The sequence below is a fragment of the Hyaena hyaena genome, unplaced genomic scaffold (genome assembly GCF_003009895.1).
Source record: "Hyaena hyaena isolate Hyena2069 unplaced genomic scaffold, ASM300989v1 scaffold_415, whole genome shotgun sequence".
NCBI classification, from domain to species: domain Eukaryota; kingdom Metazoa; phylum Chordata; class Mammalia; order Carnivora; family Hyaenidae; genus Hyaena; species Hyaena hyaena.
In genome coordinates this window covers 607,507-627,207 of record NW_024081048.1, presented here as the reverse complement: position 1 = coordinate 627,207, position 19,701 = coordinate 607,507, and the positions used below count along the sequence as shown (strand labels likewise).

The window sequence follows — 19,701 nt, the reverse complement described above, 5'->3', positions numbered from 1 at the left end:
ACCATGAAATTATGACCTGAGCTGAAATAGTCAGATGCTCAAACAGTTGAGCCACCTAGGTGCCCCTAAGCCTGTATTTCTTTATATAATTTTCTGTCTTTCTCTATCCCTTCCTCTGAGCCCCCTCTAATGCAAATATTAGCCTGCTTGATATTGTCCCTTAAGTCCTTTAAGCTATCTTCCCTTGTTTTCATTCTTTTTTTTCCATTGGAGTTCATTGATCCTTTCTTCTGCTCCAACTTATCTTCTAGTCTTCTGTTGAACCCTTCTCATGTACTTTCAGTACCATTATTTATTCTTTACCTCTGTAACTTCTTTTTGATATTTTAATCTCTTTTCTCTTTGTTGAAGTTCACTGTGTTCATTTATTCTTCTGGGATTTTTGAGCATCTTTATGACTGTGTCTTTGAACTCTTTAACAGTTATGTTTTATAAAGGACTTTTTCCTGAAGTTATATTTTTTAAAACTTTGAATATATTCTTTTGTCTCTTCATTTTGCTTGACTCTCCATGATAGTTTCTATGCATTATTGTTCAACCCTGCCCCTAGTTCTTGGTTGTCTCTCAAATCTTTGTGATTTTCCAAGGAGCCTATTTTATTTTTAATGACTCCCAGTAGATGAATGTGTGCTCAGACATGTCAGTGTCCCAAAGGGGAGGATCTCAGTAGACATCTGTATTCAGGCAGACTGGACCCAGACTCTCAGGCAGCAGCCTTTAAGGTCTGGAAATATATACAGTCTTGTGGAACTGCAAATGTATACCATGCTGGCCCTGGAGCCAAGTACTCTAGCTGTCCCCTGGGAAGCAGTAAAAAAAAAAACAAAAACAAAAAAAAAACCTCCAGATGAATTATAACATAGCTCTTGCGGCCTGCTACTCTCTGGGGAGAGAAGCTGGCAGGTGCCATGTTTGTGTCCTCTGCCTTGCTCTAGCCAGTAGGCATCAATTTCAAGCTCCGTGCCATGCTCCTGAATGCCAGTAGCTCCCAGAGGGGAGCTTTAATGCAAATCTGGTGCCCTGATTTCTGCAGTTCTGCCCAGGAAACACCCTTTGATTATTTGGTCTGGTGTCTGGAAAAGTTTATGTGCCTGGATCCCCTAGGACTGAAATAATCAGGAGATAGTTGCTGACAGAATACCACTCCCAGAACATTGCACAGACAACAGGCTGAAATATGTCCCAGTTTATCTGAGAAAGAGGTCAATTTGCTTGTCCATAAGCTCTGGCCTGAGGGACAAGCTGTAGGTTTGGCACACATCTAGGAGCCTATGGAGGTGTTCTCAAGGAACATGCCAGTGAAGATCAACTTTGAATGCTCTCTCTGCCTTTTCTTTAATTACAAATAATATTGTTCTTTAGCTCAGACATTGATAAAGGGTTGAAAGATTGACAGATTATTGCACATGTCAAACACAAATATCCAGTATCTTCACAGTGGATATTCAGGGATAACCAACTTGTCCATAGCTTCATTTTCCCCCCAAAATGATACCCCCTTTACCTTTTTTGTTCCTGAGAATGAAAAGGTATAGAGATTTTATTTACTCATGCATGTGTCTGCAACAATAATCACTGATACGTTTTTAGATGTTGTAGATTTTCTAATTATGCTAACTCTTTTGCAGATGCTATAGATTTTCAAACTTAAGGTATGAACAACAACCATGCTTTGTGTGGTGGTTAAGAAAGATAGCTTCAAGTGAAAATGTATAGTTATAAATATCAGAACATACATACCTTTAGTTAAAGAATACTAAAGACCCAGAAGTGAAAATATTTTCCTGACACCTAAGTTCTGTGAGACGATATTCTTTATGAAGACTTTAAAGTCTGAATCACTAACTGGATATCCAGATTTGTGTGAGGTGGCTACGTTTGTTTTTCATCCAATTCTTTAGCCCTACTTTGTTCAAGAATTAAATAAATTTCCTTTATTATCTCTTAGATCAACATGCCCACTTTTACTTATCAGAAGATGTCTAGAATCTCATCTTACATGTCAGTATCTTACAGGGATAACTTTCCCCCCTCTCAGTTAAATGTAGAGATACTACCTCTGTAACTTTTGAGATTTTCTAATAATCCCTCCAAACTGGTGGTGTCTTTGGATTTTCAATATTTGCCTTGGAATGTAATGTGAAGAAAATAAGTTTTTCTTAATCATTTTCATATCCAAACCAGTTACTACTACTTCATCCTATAAACCACTGTATATAAAACACAAGAAAATGTGCTGCATCTTACCTTTCTGTGAGGAGCTTTTTAGGAGAACCAGTTCTATTCAGTAAGTGAATCCTTGCTGAAGAAAGCAGGATTACTTAACAGTATGTCTTCTCATAAAAAGGAAAAATCCTTCAGTTTAGAGTTCAAGTCCTGCTTCTCTAAAGGATGAAACAATTTTTTTTTTTTTGCTTTTCTCCTATTGGCTTAAAAATTGAGCCTAAGAGAAGGTGGTCATGATTGAATTCAGAAAGGATATGCCAGAAGGAAATAGAGATTCAGATGGAATATTAAATGAAAAACACAGGAATTTAAGGAAGAACATATTTTAATGGTTGAGACCAATCTTTCCGAGGTGACAAGGGATGCAAGAACTATTACAACAAATAGCTATTAACACACTTTCAATTCTTGATAATCTTTTATATGATAATTTGTTTATTATCATTTACATCTCTTAATGCTAGCACATTATTCTGAAGTTGCCAAGCATATGTTGCATGTAACTGAGCAGAAAGATCACAGTCTCGTCATACTGCTAGAAGAGCTGTGGGATGTGGAAGATGACAAAGTTCTTAAACATGAAGAGCCAAAATGTGCCAAAAAGAATATCAACTTGCATAATTAGTGATAAAATATAAGCCCGTTTGTTATAAAGAAAATGGTTACAATGCCTGCTGTTGCTGTACAAAGGATTCCACAGAGAGAGAGAAACTTAAGTAATATATAATGAATGACTCTTAAGGCCAGTCATTTACTTCAATATCTTTCACAATTCGTGGTGCTCATGAAATGTGATGTACTGACAGTCCTAGGGACAGTCTATTGCAATGGATAGGGACACTGATGTTTCCCCTTGATAAAGAAGATAGGAGGTCAGGGTCCAAGATTTGTTGAGAATGTCCACTGTGCTGAATTTGCCACCAGGGAACCAGTTAGTGAATCAGTACCCAATAAAAACAATTGGTTCATTCTTGAGCCAGGTCCATAGAAACTGATATCAATTTAACTGTGCACATGATGAATTTTAAAAGGTTCCAGTTTTGTGTTCAAAATATGGATTTTTAACAATATCTTAAAATCGGTTAGAAATATGCTGCTTCTTAGTGCAAAAGTAATAATGCCACCATTTCTTCAACTAGAAGATAAGGTGTGTTTTGTAAAAATACAATATATTTAATCTTCATTTTGTAGGTCAGTAGTAACAATGGTCCTGACATAGCTGGTACATATGGTCAAAACTCATTTACTGCCTGCAAAATAGAAGAAATGGTTTTAAGCAGAAAGTAGAGGAAAATGACAAGCAGTACTTACATTCTATACATGCAAGATATATTACTTTCTAGTTAGCCTAACTTTTCAAGTGACAGAGGTAAGATGTTAGATGGACCTTATGGATAATTCAATACATATTCTCATTCAAGAAGGATACATGGAAGGCTACTTCCAAATTCTCAAGAATTGCACATAGCCAGGTAAAGAGTGGTAGCTACTTAAACCACTTTTTGTTTGTCCCTTCAGACCATCTTCCGTTTGGAGGTGAATATACTATTTGTTTTGAAAGGACTATTGGCTTATTCTCTCTGTGATTCATTGAGTAAAACCACACTTTACCTCCAGCATACTTATTTCCTCTTAATATCCACCTCCTCATTTTTTCATTTGTTTACAGATCTTCCCAAAGACACAATTTTTATAATATTCAGAAGTGATTCTTGTTTAAGGAAATCTACATTTTCTATGATTCTTCTAGTACTATTAATCTACGGAAGAAAACTTACAAAGGAAAATGCATAGTTTTATAAAAAAGCAGTCAACTTTTTTTTATAACGATGGTCAAATGTTCAAGCAAAACTGACATGCTTGGTGACAAAGACACTCTGGAGACTTTCACCTACCCACCTTAACTCAGTCATGTATGAATTAAAGAAATTTGACATTCAGGCCTTAGTAAGCACTCATGAAATTTATCATGTAAGTGTGCTATAGAATACAGAAAAATTTGCATAAATTCTACCTTTTGAAAGGCTTATTAATGCTTTCCCACTAGAACAGGTTTTTTGTTGTAACTTGGCTTTTCACTGAATGATCTTTTCTGTTATATAAATTTTTATATGAATATCTTTGTTTACTCATAGCTTATTTTTTAATGTGGTAAGAATAGGTCTTAAAGTGATGCAGCATGTCCTTTATGTGAGAGTATTGGGTTATTATTTTAAATACATTCTGTCCAAACAGATTGTAGGCAGAGTTGTTTAGTCAACTTTCTAGTGAATAAATAGTGACAGAAATGATCACAATAAAAGATTGAGCTGTTTCCCTAGACACAAGCTCTCACACACAAAAATACTGGACTGAAAATTCCACTATATTATTTTTAAAAAATAATCAATGTGACCAATTTTGCATTTTGAATTTTTTTTAAATGTTTTATTTATTTCTAGGCGAGAGAGAGAGAGAGCGTGAGCAGGGAAGGGTCAGAGAGAGAGGGAGACACAGACTCTGAAACAGGCTCCAGGCCCTGAGCTGGCAGTCAGCACAGAGCCCAACGCGGGGCTCCAACCCACGAACTGTGAGATCATGACCTAAGCGAAAGTCGGACGCTTAACCGACTAAGCCACCCTGGCGCCCCGACCAATTTGCATTTTGAAAAAGAACTCTACACTGTTAAAATGTATAATTTTCTGGAATGTTAATGACTGAATTAAGATAGAATGAATGTTAATGACTGTTGGAAACTCATGAAATTTTATTAGGGATTAGTAGTCATAATTCGTGAAAATTATTTAGCGTCATATTAGCACATGGTAAAAGCTCATTTCTATATAAGACAGCTTAGGGTCAATAGTCTGATTTGAAGTAATATAAGAAGACTTGTTTTGAACTTGTAATTTTCATAGTAAGCAGATTGCTTTTATTTAGTTTTCTTTTTTTTAATTTTTAATTTTAAATGCCTGGGAAGAAAGGCTGATGGAACCATTTGGGGAAGTAGAAAATTCTCTCCCACAGGCCACACCAAAGCCATCTGTGATCATTATTGGCTTCCAATTAGGCAAGACAGGGTCAGGCATTCATTCCTGCTTGTGAACAAAGGGGCGGGCATATCTAAATATATCTAATATCTAAAACACACAGGTCTGAACTATTTCTCCAATTTTCCCTAAACTCAAATCTTGTTCACACTTAACAGAATTTTCCTCTAAACTGCATAATTTAGTTTTGCTTTGTTGAACACTATTCCTAATCTCCAGTGCTGTTATATTCAAAGTTAAGTCATGCATTTTGAGCATATATTGGAGCTTCCACAGTAAACATCTGGGTGTACATCCTAATTTTAGATCAGCATTGCTCCATGTCTATATGCAGCAATTCTGTTTTTATAAAACATGCTATGTTCATTGTACTTAAGTGTTTATTTTTATAGCATATTTTTCTTTATCTCTGTTATTATTGAGTTTTTAGTTTTTATCATTTTTAGCTTAATTTTTAAAATTTTTTTCCCTCAAGGATTTCAATCTTGGGGTGCCTGGGTGGCTAAGTTGGTTAAGCTTCCAACTCTTGATTTTAGCTCAGGTCATCAACTGATAGTTGGGGAGATGGAGCCCCATATTCAGCTCTGTGCTGTCAACACAGAGTCTCTCTCTGCCCCTCCCCTACTCATGCTCAGGCTCTCTCTCTCAAAATAAATAAATATTTTTTTTAGAAAAGGAATTTCAATCTCCCATAACCTTCCCTAGACAAGCTAAAAATAATTAAGAAACAAAATGTCACTGGGGCACTTGGGTGGCTCAGTCAGTTAAACCTCTGACGCAGATCATGATCTCACAGTTTCAAGATTCGAGCCCTGCAATGGGGTTTTATGCTGTCAGCAAAGAGCCTGCTTTGGATCCTCTGTCTCCCTCTCTCTTTGCCCCTCTCCTGCTCACACTTTCACTTTCAAAAATAAACATTAAAAAAAAAGAAATGAAATGTCAGAATTTTGCACTAAAGCTATATTAGTACTAACTTTTCAAAGGTAGTAATTTCAGTTTTTTTTCATTCCTCCTAGAACTTAAGATGTAATATAGTAATCTGCTTGATGTTCACAGGCCTTATTTACTCATTCAGTCTTTGTGTTTTAATTTATATTAGACATCTCAAAACTTGGAGGATATATTGAAAATGGTAGTTGGCTAGACAAATCTAGAAATGTTTGTGGCCTAATTTTATAACCCCTCTTTGGTAAAATAAATACAAGTAATATACAATTTTTGGTGTATACTTACTTATTTTACTTTCTTTGATCTGCATGCACAGTATGAAATTATAAAAGTAACAAACATCACCACGCCAACACTGAGTAAGATAATTTCTACCAGGCCAAGAAGGTTGATTTTTCCAGTCACTCTTTGTCGAAACATTTCTGCCTTCTCATCACCAATGGTACCAGTCTGTAATCAAGTTAATGATTAGCATGATTTGAGTAGATACACAAAGCAAAATACTTAAAACCTTCCACTTACATATCACTCTTGTCTCCAAATGCCTGCATAGGTGTTAGTTATCTGTATCTTTAAGACAACCAGGATAATTCACTTTGCATGTCAAAGAAGGCAAAAAATGCCAAGGTAGGATACTTATAGAGTGAAAAATAATCTCCCACCCCCCGACTTTGCACATGTTAAAAAAACACTATTGAACATAGTAGTCTTCACTGATTTTCAGAATGACCTTACTAACATCTTTTCCAAAAGATGCTTCCTATTACCGAGGGAAGTGGCAAGGTTTCAATGGTTTCAATCCCTCTAATGTTTATGTACTGCATTTCTCAATTCTGGGGCTAATTAATTCCATGGTTTATATTAAAATTATGTCATCAGGAAATAGGATAGACTGCATACACCTACTCTAACGTGGCCTTAAAAGCTTGGTTGACTTTTATTAGTAGTATAATATTCATTAAATTTTGAGTTATTTGAAGTTACATGCATGTATGACTTTCTTAAAATAAGCACTATGCCAAGAAAAAGTGCCTAAAGGTGTTATTTTGAAAATAATCTAAAATGATAGAAAGTGCTTTGATTTTCTAAAAGGAAAATACTGAAAACTAACACAAACATTTCTATGTGATTAGTCTTTTTCAAATAGATATATAGATTCATCTATATTGGCAATGAAAACATATACAACTTCAAATGCTATACATACATATTCAATTTTGAAACACCAATGAAGTTTACTGTTTTTAATGACCGAGAGATAAAAATACTAACCTCATTAAGCCAAAGAACAGGCACAATATAGTTCTGCTTAAGACCCTTTAGTGCCCTGCAATATACATTAAAAGTAATTATGAAAATGTATACTAATATATTACACAAATACAACAGAAATTTCAATAAATACTAGTATAAATATATGTTCAGAAATTAGTTGCTTTTGCAACTTGGTTAAGTCCCTTGATTTTTGTTCCCTGTAGTAAGTCATTTAAATGTTAATGTGGCTGTTTCTCAGGTATTTTTCACTCTTACAAATCTTTCTAGTACAGATATCTAATTAGATTAACTTTTTCTAAGCACAGATTTTCCCTTCCAACAAATTCTACCCAGGAAAGTAAAATGTGAATTCTAGGAACTATGGTTATAGAAATATTTGAATGGCTAGCAAATGAGAGATACCACCAAATACTTAAAACATTACAAAATATGTGTAAATATCATTTCTATAAACACTAGAAATAACTCTAAATTCAAAATAAAAATTATAAGCATATAATTATTTAATTACATTAAGCAGAGGAGTTGAAATTTTATATTCTTTCCACTTCTTAAAGAATGTGAGTTAGTGCATGAAAGTAAAATACTAAAAAGTCATGTAATGATCATCTCACTTAAGAGACTCACTCAATTTTCTTTGCTGGTTTGACCAGTATGTTGATTTGCAGCCGTTTTGCAAATCGTAAAGTGAATCCAGTTATCTAAAAAGAGAACAAACTAATTACCAACTTAAAAAAAAGTTATAATATACAAAACTTATTTTTATTATTATATAGAATTTAAGATGACACTACTACTTGAAACTGTGAAACTGGACATATTAAATATATTACATATCTATAATTACATGCATATATGCAGGTATGTGCACACATAATTTCCTTGCCCACAAAATGTTGCTTTTAGTTGGGCATGTGGTATTTACACAAATAACTATCTATAATTACATGTGTATATGCAGGTATGCAGGTACTTGCACACACAATTTCTTCGCCCAACCAAATGTCAAGGTTCTAGTTAGATTTGTGATATTTACCTAACATGGTTTTGGGTAATCAATAAGATTACTGAAACACAGAGCTCATATAATTAGATTCCTGAACTATGCAAGGTCATATATATATTCAGTCAAAATCCATGTATCATCAGTGTAATTATAATACTAGTTCTGTCATTATTTAACGTGACACATGACTTAAAATTTTGGCATTTCATTTAACTTTTGAAAAGGAAAGTATCAAAATAATTTAAAAATTTAAACTGTTGAGTTATAGGAATATTTATAGATTTTTCTTGACACTAAGTGAAATAGATCTTGCCCGGAATTCACATAAGACCGATAAAATATCTTTTAATTCTTCATAATATACAGTATCTCTTCATATAAGCAGTATTTACAGTTATAAATTACTGTTTTATGCTTACTTTATACATATCAAATTGTTTTAAGCCAATTAGAATCAGTCCCATCACTGGTATTGACCTATGAACCGTTTAGAAAGGCATACAAATTTCCATAAGCTGAGAACTGAACTTTAGTTACCATGACATTTCATAAGCAACAGTAGAAAGAAATCAATGTGATTCTGAGTGACATAATAGTGTCAAGATTGTGATTCAGTAACTATGATTAACAAGAAGGAAAGAATTTATTTTCTCTTTCAATTTAATGAAACAAATCAGATCAATAATATATTTGCTTACAGGTTCAACGTCTAAGTATGTGCTATGTTCATCTTCATTTGGATTTAAGCCTTCAATAGGTTCTGCAATATCAGGACTTGCATGTAGAAAATGAGGAAGTGAAATATACACAGGTTTTCCTGAAAACATTTTAAGAGATTAAACAATTTAAGAGATAATTGGAGATAAGTATTTTTTCTCATTTCACATACCACTCAAGAAATATTTCCTTAAAAATAAAACTTAAACTTTTAAAATGTTTATTAATTTTTGTGAGACAGAGGAAGACACAGAATTCAAAGCAGTCTTCAGGGTCTTTGCTGTCAGCACAGAGCCCGACACAGGGCTCAAACTCAGGAACCATGAGATCATGACCTGAGCTGAAGTCAGATACTTAACCAATTGAGCCACCCTGGCAAACCAAATATAACATTTTTTAAAATAAAAGAATGCATAGCTAGGCTTGAACAATGATTGGGGAGTGAGGGTGGGGTGGAATTATATTACCTGATCACTAATGTACAAAAAGAAAATAAAAATCTATACAGCATCCTATAACCAGTAAGATAATGTCTGCTGTTCTTCCTTAGGTGTTTTCAATATGTAAAGATTATCTGCTGAGCATAAAATTTCAACCATTATGTTCGTGTTTCAGGCAGTAATAAGTCTGTGAACTGAGACTGATCTCACACACCGCAAGATCATAACCAGAGCTGAAATCAAGAGTTGGGTGCTTAATGGACTGAGCCACCCAAGTGCCCCAAGGTTGCATTTTATTTCATATTCATATTTATTTTTTATTCTCCATAGATAAGAGTCTTTTATGGTTTGCCTCCTTCCCTTTTTTGTCCTTTCCCATATGTTCATCTGTTTTGTTTCTTAAATTCCACATATGAATGGAATGATACGGTATTTGTCTTTCACTGATAAGCTAATTTTGCTTAGCAGAATACCCTCTAGCCCCATGCATAGCACTGCAAATGGCAAGATTTTATTCTTTCTAATGGCCAAGTAATATTCCATTGTGTGTGTGTGTGTGTGTGTGTGTGTGTGTGTGTGTGTAAGTGTCTATCGACTGATCAATGGATAAAAAAGATGTAGTATATGGTATAGCTTTATTCATTCATCAGTTGATGGACATTTGGGTTCTTTGCATAGTTTGGCTATTGTTGATAATGATTATGTACACACTGCGGTGCAAATGACCCTTCAAATTTTATATTTGTATCCTTTGGATATATACTCAGTAGTGCAATTGCTGGGCAATAGGGTATTCAATTTTTACCTTTTAAAAAAGTTTCTTTCTTGTTTATTTTGGAGACAGAGACAGAGCATGAGCAGTGGCGGGGCAGAAAGAGAGGTAGACACAGAATTCGAAGCAGGCTCCAGGTTCCAAGCTGTCAGCACAGAGGCGGACATGGGGCTCGAACTCACGAACCATGAGACCATGACCTGAGCCAAGGTTCATGCATGACCAATTGAGCAACCCAAGGTGTTCCTATTTTTAACTTTTTGAGGAACCTCCAGACTGTTTTCCAGAGTGGCTGCAACAGTTTGTATTCCCACAAACAGTGTAAGAGCGTTCCCCTTTCTCCACATCCTAGCCAACATCTGTTGTTTCATGTGTTGCTAATTTTATCCATTCTGGGTTTTTTTTTTTTAACGTTTTACTTGTTTTTGAGAGAGAAAGAGAGAGAGAGAGAGAGGCAGTAGGAGCAGGGGAGGGACAGAGAGAGAGGGAGACACAGAATCCTAAGACAGGCTCCAGGCTCTGAGCTAGCTGTCAGCACAGAGCCTGACGCAGGGCTCAAACCCACAAACCGCGAGATCATGACCTAAGCCAAAGTTGATATTTAATTGACTGAGCCACCCAGGTGCCCCTAATTTTAGCCATTCTGATGAGTGTGACGTGGTATCTCATTGTGGTTTTGATTTGTATTTCCCTGATGATGATCACTCATCATCAAGGTTTCATTTTAAAGACTACTACAAATCATATCGTGGACTGTGACACTGAGAACACTTACCTTCTTTGCATTTGCCAATGTCTAACACACCATATGATGTACAATTTTTTGAGATAACTTTTTCTGTGCAGAAGCAATGGTTATCTGGATTTTGAAGTGGAGATGCAAAGGCCATGGATGGAAGAACAAATCTATAGACAGGGATTCCTTTCAGGTTAATTTCAGCTCCAAACACAGCATAGATTGACCTAAAAACAAAGAAGAAAGAACTTTATTCCAGGAGCCTAAACCACATTCGAGAGATTATTTTTCCTCTTATTTTTAGGTTATGTTCTTGTTTTAAATTAGAAAGATTGGAGACTTGGGGTTCCTGGGTGGCTCAGTTGGTTAAATGATCCACTACGGCCTAGGTCCTGATCTCACAGTCCTTGGGATTTGAGCCCTGAATCCGGCTCTGTGCTGACAGCTTGGAGACTGGAGCCTGGTTCTGCTTCTGTGTCTGCCCCCTCCCCCCATCCTGTCCCTCCCCTGCTCATGCTCTATTTCAGTCTCTCAAAAATAAACAAACATTTAGAAAGGTGGGAATAAAAAGATTGGATACTTCTGTTAGAATTATAAATTCTCATTTAATTCACATGAAAAAAATTTCTTGTGAAATTTTAAGGCATACCAGGACACAATACTTGGGTGTGAACTATTCTTTGTTCTCACAAACTTTCAAGAGCAATTTTTCCTTGTGTATTACCATGGAGTATTTATGCTGAAGATATTCCTCATAGTTAATTTTCTCTATAGATTAAATATTTATATGACCTCACTCAAATCCTTTATTTGTGCCCAGGTTACATGAAATACAACTAAAATTTCTTTCTTTCAAAACTTAATCCTGGAGAAAAAGGCCACACACTCATTGGGGTATGTGCACATGAGTTCTTGATTTACACCTCATCATTTACTGAGTGCTCCCATCGTTACCATTCACCAGCACCTAAGCAATGTGCAGGGGCTTTATACATATTTCTTCTAATCCGTACATAACCCTATATGAAGAAACACTGCTCTCTTCAAGTTTACAGATAAGGAAAATACTGAGATATTTTAAATGTTTGCCCATCATCATAGGATCTTTAGGACCAGGGCTAGAAGTCAGGTGTACTGGTGTGGGCTCCAACGGCTTGTGTGATGTCTCCTGGGGCCACCAGTTTTAAAAGAGGTTGTAGTAGCAGCAGAACACATTAACATAGTTCTGTGACAATGGCAGCTTCTTCTCTGGACAACATTAGAAAGATGGGGATGGCCTTCTAGACATAACTGCTATTGAATATACTCCTAGTTTAGTTTAAAAAAAGAAAAGAAAAATAGTTCATGCTTAGAAATGGGAATAAAATAATTTGCATTATGTAAAATATCCTCCTGCAGCTCTCAATTTTTAAAAAAGTTAATAAGCACATTATAAATTCCATAATGTGTTTATTCTGAATACATCAAGAAAAATTTCCTTATGGGTATTTTATTTTTCTCAGGGAACATAATTGTTAAGTATAAGCTTCCTGGTCTGTGCTTTGTCACTTGAGGAAAAAAAATTTTAAGTTACAGAAATACATCGGATGTCTTGTTCTTACCTGCAAATATCAGAGGAAAAGAAACGCAATACTCGCGTCTTCTCAACAAAAGGTGGAAATGAGGCTGCGTCTGTTCAAAAATCAAGCCATTGGCAAGAAGTTAGATGTAATGTGTATCCTAGAAAAATCTAGAAATCTCTATTCTATGATCAATAGAAATACAATGCAAACTGTAGATGTAATTTTTAAATTCTTTAGTAGTCACATTTCTCTTAGAAAGTTTTAAGAAGCAGGTATATTTTATTTAATCCAATATATTTCAAATCATTTCAACATGTCATCGATCTAAAAATTAGCAAAATCATGTTTATTTTGTATTTATAGCACATTTCAACCCATTAATAGCAACACGTGACTAGCAGCTACCATATTCAATAAGTCCGTATACCGTGTATATTCATTGGTATTTAATTTCATATTACATTTTCCCATATCTTCAAAATAAATGTTTACAAAAAGTAATGGCAAAATCACATGTTGTTAAAACTGTGATTGCAGACTTTTTTTAAACGTTCAGATGTATATTAGTATTTTCATGTTCTGTCTCTTTTTACTTACTGAATGTGGAGGGGACACTTTTAAATCATGACATTTTCAGGTTTGTTGTTCACTTTTCCCTATTGCCATCAACTGAGAGTCCTCTGCTCTGTCCCATCTCCCTCTGATCCTCATGTATTTTCCTTCTTTTTTCCTCTTACATACTTTTAATTTATGCTTGATGCTTATGCTTATATTTTTGTGATTAATGAATCCTTTACCCCCCTTTTAAAACTTCTTAGCGTTGGACAGAATTGTTTAATAGTTTTGATTTTTCATTAAAGCTGTAAATAATCCATTACTATTAAGGAGTAATATAATCTGTTTCTCTGTATTTAAGGTCTGAAGTACTACACTTACATAATTACTGGAGTTAGTAGTGTTAGGACACTTGATAATTTATTTGCAGAAATGCTTTACTTATGGATTGCTTGAAACTTACTGCAAAGCAAACTCAACCATGTTTCTGCTGTTGTTTTCTAGAAGACAGTGGTAACAAAATTAAATAGGCATGTAAACCCCAACAATACCTTTGGAAAAGTAAATATCCCCTGTGTTCATTCCTCACCCTTTACGTACTTCGTATTTAACTTTCTTCATCTTTACTATATCGTTTTCCTGCACGGTACTGCCTCACCAACTTTGTAAACATCATGCTTCTGTCTTGGCTTCTGCATTGCCGAGAGCTCGGTTTTAATTACCTCATGGTATTTAATCCCCATTTACTTTTTAAAACCTTAGTTCTTAAATTAATAGGTCTATGTGTACTTTGCTTTTGCTTTTCTGTAAGTAGAGTAAGCTGCCAGATCTCACCATGCTGCAAATCTAAGTTCCTAGTACTTTCTTTTCACCTCACTTCAGGTTCAGAATATTCACTTTTGCACACATTTTTCTTGGTTGGTGGACATCCAACCTGTTAAGTTTTTGTTTTTGTTTTTCTTTCATTCTGATCACCTTATTTAAAAAATACATGGCTCTGTCTTGCAATTTCACAGATTCTACTTCAGCTTGAAATCTCGTTTGGAAGTATATTTTACCTTTTGTAATTATCTTCATTTTTAAAATGTTTTCAATTTTAAGTTATGTTCTGTACAGTATTTATAAAACACGTGAATACTAGTATTTCCCTAAGTTTTTCTTTTTAGCTCTTTTCTTCTGTTGCCAGGAAGATAGCTCATGTAGTCAAGGCTTTAGAAATCAAATGTTTCCCTAGTAATGCAGTAAAGGCTAATCCTCAAGGATTAATCTTTAGAAATCTCATCACACTAAGCAGACATTTACTAAGCTTATGTAACAACAGGCACTCTGAATTACGTCTTAGGGATATAAAGATAGGTAAGTGCATAGCCTTAACACTCAGAACATTATAAGTACAATGGTGGGATTTGTGGGAGAAAGGGAGGTAGGTTGTTAGTGTTTATTGCCACAAAACAAATGCCCTTACCTGTACCATTAATCATGTCACAATAACTTGGCCAATAGGAGAGATTCCTTTGGAATAAAAAGAAAGGAGATGAAAAATCATTCTCTTTTCTTGAGTACCTTTCTCATATTTGTCTATTATGATTGAATATTGCTAAAATAATAAAGATTAGATGTGTGACAAATACTAAGTTTAAGAAATGTTCTAAGTCATTTGGTTCATGTTTTGTTTGGATGGTTCATCTTGTTGAGATAAATTAAATGCCCAATACCATTAAGTGCCATATTATAAAATAAAAGTTGCCAAATGTTAATGTCACACAACTTAGAATAGAAAGCAGTTTTGAAAAAAGTAAATGGAGAAACACCTCAGAAATGTAGATTTCTTACATAGTGGAGATTTTTTTTTCCATTGGGAGAAACGAACTACTTGGTAGTATGTACAAAATAAATAGGAAAAAAATGTCAAGTGGTCAAAACTTGGTAGTCTTCAAAATAAATAGAAAAATATCAAGTGGTCAACTCACGTAAGCTCAGTATGAGGGAGAAGAGGGGAGTGGGGAAGAGAAAAGCAAAGCAAATGTTGAACAAAGAAATGGAAACATGTAAGTTATCTATTTACACTTTCCCCCCCTTTTAACTCTTGCACAAGCTGGCATTAAAGTAGGACAGAGTTTATTAATTTCTATCCTGATGTCTAAGTAAGATGTACGTATATATCTGGAAGCAATAAAAATAGTAGTAAAAGTTTATCTGTATCCTCAGCCACTTTTTGGTGATACAAAACCAGTTTTTTCCCCCCACTGATAATGTATCCTTTAATGAGATGTCAAGGCAAGTTGTTTCTTTTTTTAAACAGAATAAGCTATTAATCATGCTCAGTTACATTCACCTTATCATAATCTTAAACTGATGTGGAATTCTTACTCCAACTAGAAGCACTTAGGAACTCTCCTCAAAATATCTCTGTAATATTGAAAAGGCAGAAATGCTCATGTTTCTCAATATATAGTGATGTGATTTCATTGCAATAAGCATTTAGGAGTGTGAGTTTTCTCCCACTAGACTTTTCTATAAAAAGATGTTAGGTAGTAGTTTTTCTTCTATAGATTCCATACGAAGTGACTATATAATGGTTTTATGCCATTTTTAGATAAGGACTCAGTGTGAGGCAGTGGTTACCTTTACTAACAAAAACCTTTCATCTCTTTCCATTTTGATTACTGTTCTTTCCAGGAAATGACTGATCTAAAGCATATTGATTAACCTTGATTAGAAGAGAAGATGACTTTTTTTCCTGACATTTATTGAGATTTTTCCTTTGTTTTTTACACCTATGATAAAATATGTATACTCCAGATGATTAATCAGGAGCCTAGAAAAAAAAGCAAATCATGACTACTATTCATTCTAGAATAGTAGCATAGTAGGAATCTAGTAGGACTGGAATAGAATAGTAATTATTCTATTACTATTTCAAAGGAGGATTGGTCTTCATTTTCAAGTTTAATATGTCAGCTTTAGAACTGTATTTGAAGTCCTAATTCCATTTTTGCACTGATAAAGGTTTATAAATGCTGATTTATCAATATAGAAAATTAAGAAATTTTGAAGGGAAATGCCATGACAACATCTGCATGGATTCATTAAGTTTCAACTTTATAGAGACACATTAAGTCATGCAGTAAAATGAACAATTTTTATTTGATATGCTTACTAAAAAGAATTAAACTTCCCCAGCAAACTATGTTTGTCTGCCTGCTGGTTGATCAGCTGACGTATTGCTTTTCTTCCTTTTATTTGTGGCCATGTAACCATCTGAGTGTACTGTGATGCTGGCCTTGCAGCAGAAATGGGATTCTCTGTGGATTTCTTTATGTAAGAGAAACTGTGTATAAAGGTAAAGCTAATTCCAGAGTGGGGCTGATATTTAGCAACTATGCACTAGTGTGACCAGTTGTCACAACTAAAGGGTTAGTTAACACCTCACAGAACAAGAAATTCCAGGGCTGAGATATGGGCAGATTTGGACCATAGTTGATGCCTGTGCTTCAGCAGTTGTTAAATAAATACCCCTCCTGCTTTGGAGTTCCCACACTTTATGTGGATACTTACTTTTGACCTTTATAAGTGTCAATTATGGCAACTTGGTTTATGTTGTCTTTCCCACTGAAAACTTTATAAACTCCATCTGCAGTGTTGTTGTACTGAAAAGATATGTACAAGAATAAATTACTTCCAGGACAAGCTATATTTTCCAAGTTACAAAATTTTCATTTTCACATTTTTCGAATACTGGTTATTGGGTATTCACAATTATTTTATGTGGTTTGAAATATATATGCAAGAAAGTTTTAAAATTATTGGTCTTTAACATTTTAAAAAGATAGACTATAAATGGCACCTTGAAGTAAGTGCTAGAGGTTGAGACAAAGGAAGAAAAGCCAACATCAGAAGTTGCCATGATTCAAACTCTAGTCATAACTAAGCCAGTAAGGTAATTCTGATCACTACTCCTATTATATTGAGGTGAAGGGATATTGAGAAAAAACTTTGAAAACAAGGGCAGACTTCTAGAGGTTTTGTAAATGTTGTGATCTGTCTTGTTTTCTTTCTAAAAATTATGATCTTTAACAAGTGAATATAAAACTTAGGCCTACAAAATTAAAAATGGAATCAGTCAAGGAAAGATGTTAAGCATTTTTGGGTCAAAACATGGTAACTGAATCACTGATCCTTTAATGCTTTCTACATTCACATTTAAGGACATATAATCTTGCAATCATAAACACGATCTGAAAGTAAAATAACAATATACTAAGGAATATATCTAAAAATATGGTGCCAAATAAATCAGAGTCCAAATTCCAATTCAATAGTTAGCTTGTCCTATTTATAATTCAAAACCTTAAGCTACAAGTACATTGCCAAGTTCACTTTTTCTTTCATTTGCAAACTGCCATTTCTTTGACAAAGTAAAATAAGACATTAAAATAGGACATTGCTGATTTATCAATCTCATTGTGTGGAAACTTAGGCTAACTTTTAAATTTTTATTAACACAAATTTGTAAGAGTTCTGGAGAAGGAGGAATGACAAGATGAATATATATAACACAGAGAAAAATATGATGCTAAACTTGATTTTTTGAGGAAGGGAATCAAAACAGAAAATAGTATTCAAAGCCTTACTGGCTTACAACCTATTTTAGACAATTGTGTATCTATCAAAGAATGGAAACCTAATTAAAGCTCAGCTTCTTCATTTTAAGTTTAACTGTTAAATTTAGATGAGTAAAACTTCCCAACTATGGAGTCGTCTGAGAGAGAGACTTTAAAACATTACAATAACCTCAATAAAAACTAAATGAAAAAGAAAAAAATAAAAACCTAGAATATCTATTCTAAGATCAGAAATCAGGTGTACACATGAAGTTGTAAAATTATAAATTGCTAATGCCATTATATTTGCCCAATTAAGGTAGAAGAAAATCAACATTCGTATTTGGTACTCACAGGAAAAAACACACCAACTGTTCTGGTAATAGGATATGGAACCAAACTCAGGAATGGATCCTTGTAGCCCCACAAGAGCTCTTTCACAGTTCTTTTTTGAAACATGGCAGATTTTGACTTTTTGATCATTGAATTGAGTAACACTTGAACAAATGCATTTGGGTAGAGATGGGGTGCAGCCTATAAAAAAACCACGGTTTGAGATCAATTTTTGTATATTTTTAACACATAGATGGATAAACACTAGCCTTAAGTTTCATAGAAAAAAATCTAACCTTATCTTTAAAATTATTGCTCAACCTTGCCAGGACAAAAAGTACCATCTATCTAATCCCTATATGACTACATCTCTCTACCTCAGTGCCAGTCACAAGGAGATGTTTAAAATTTAATCCTGGGAGGCAAGATTGTGGAAAAGTAGGGATCTCCGTACATTTCACTCGCCCCCATTCCTCAAACGGAGAAATCCTGAAATGATAGGAACCCTTACAGAATCCAGGAGTTTGGGAGGAAAAGAAGACAGAGTCCGCTGAAAAAACAACCTTATAGCATGAGTTTGAACCGGGGAAGATAAAAACGGGCCGGGACCGGAGACATGGAGGGAGGGGAGAGACCCCCCTTTGTGGGGAGCCACAGTAGGTTGAGGGGAAAAGAGAGTGGCTGAAACTGCTCAAGGAACTGTCCGTGTCCCTGGAGAAGAGAAAAACCTTGGCTCGGGACACAGAGGGATCCAGTTTCCAGCTGTCCAGCTGACCTTGAGCATGACGCACGCGTCCCAGATGATGCCAGGAGAAACCACTCCTCTGCTCACCAGCTTGAACCAGAGGGGAAGCGGTGCGCCTGATGCCGCTCCGCCGCTCTTCTGGCTCGGCTGGATCACCAGTTGGGGGGCGGCCGGCTTGAATCTGCTGGGAGGGACTTGGCCTGCAGGTTTATATTTGAGGCGGTATCAATGGGGCATGTGGACTAAGATCTGGAAACGAGGCATGGCTAGGGACATAGAGCACGGCCCACCTTGGCTATGCCCACAGCACAGGGAGATCAGACCCAAAAGAGTGAGTTGCAATGCTTGGTTTGAGAAGGGACTGGGGCGCTGCCATTTTTCTCCCCACAACCACCAAGGTGGGACCTCAGGGAGCGGCCCAAAGGACGAAGTGGAGGCTAAGACCTGCCTACACCAATCCACGCCCATCCCCGCTAGAGAGCTGCTTTTTATTTTTATTATTATTATTTTTTAATCCGGAGCTAGGGGCAAGACCAACATGGATGCACTGCTGTGAATAGTTCTAGATCAATTCTTTCTATTTGGATATATTTTCCCTTCTCTCATTCATATCCCTCCCCTCTGCTGGCCTAGGCACTCTGGTCACTGGTTTGCTTAAACAGTCACATTTAATCCATTCTCTAGATGTATATTCTACACCTCCACTGCTACCTTTCTATGTCTCTCTCCCTGGAGTAATCAGACTATATAGTT

General features: G+C 35.3%; 1 protein-coding gene across 11 annotated transcripts in view; it reads right to left on the bottom strand.

Annotated features, from left to right (window-relative positions):
* Positions 1-2,533: 2,533 nt before the first annotated feature.
* CD36 (CD36 molecule) overlaps positions 2,534-19,701 on the bottom strand; it is a 187,887-nt gene continuing 170,719 nt past the window's right edge. For all 11 annotated transcript variants that reach the window (XM_039252470.1, XM_039252478.1, XM_039252469.1 and 8 more), the window contains 10 exons: positions 18,225-18,404; positions 16,825-16,916; positions 14,732-14,778; positions 12,751-12,820; positions 11,189-11,376; positions 9,183-9,301; positions 8,106-8,179; positions 7,476-7,530; positions 6,489-6,653; positions 2,534-3,476 (listed from right to left, as the gene is read on the bottom strand). In XM_039252470.1, coding sequence (XP_039108401.1) covers positions 6,489-6,653; positions 7,476-7,530; positions 8,106-8,179; positions 9,183-9,301; positions 11,189-11,376; positions 12,751-12,820; positions 14,732-14,778; positions 16,825-16,916; positions 18,225-18,404 — 990 coding nt within the window. In that variant the 3' untranslated portion in view covers positions 2,534-3,476. The remainder of the gene's footprint in view (positions 3,477-6,488; positions 6,654-7,475; positions 7,531-8,105; positions 8,180-9,182; positions 9,302-11,188; positions 11,377-12,750; positions 12,821-14,731; positions 14,779-16,824; positions 16,917-18,224; positions 18,405-19,701) is intronic.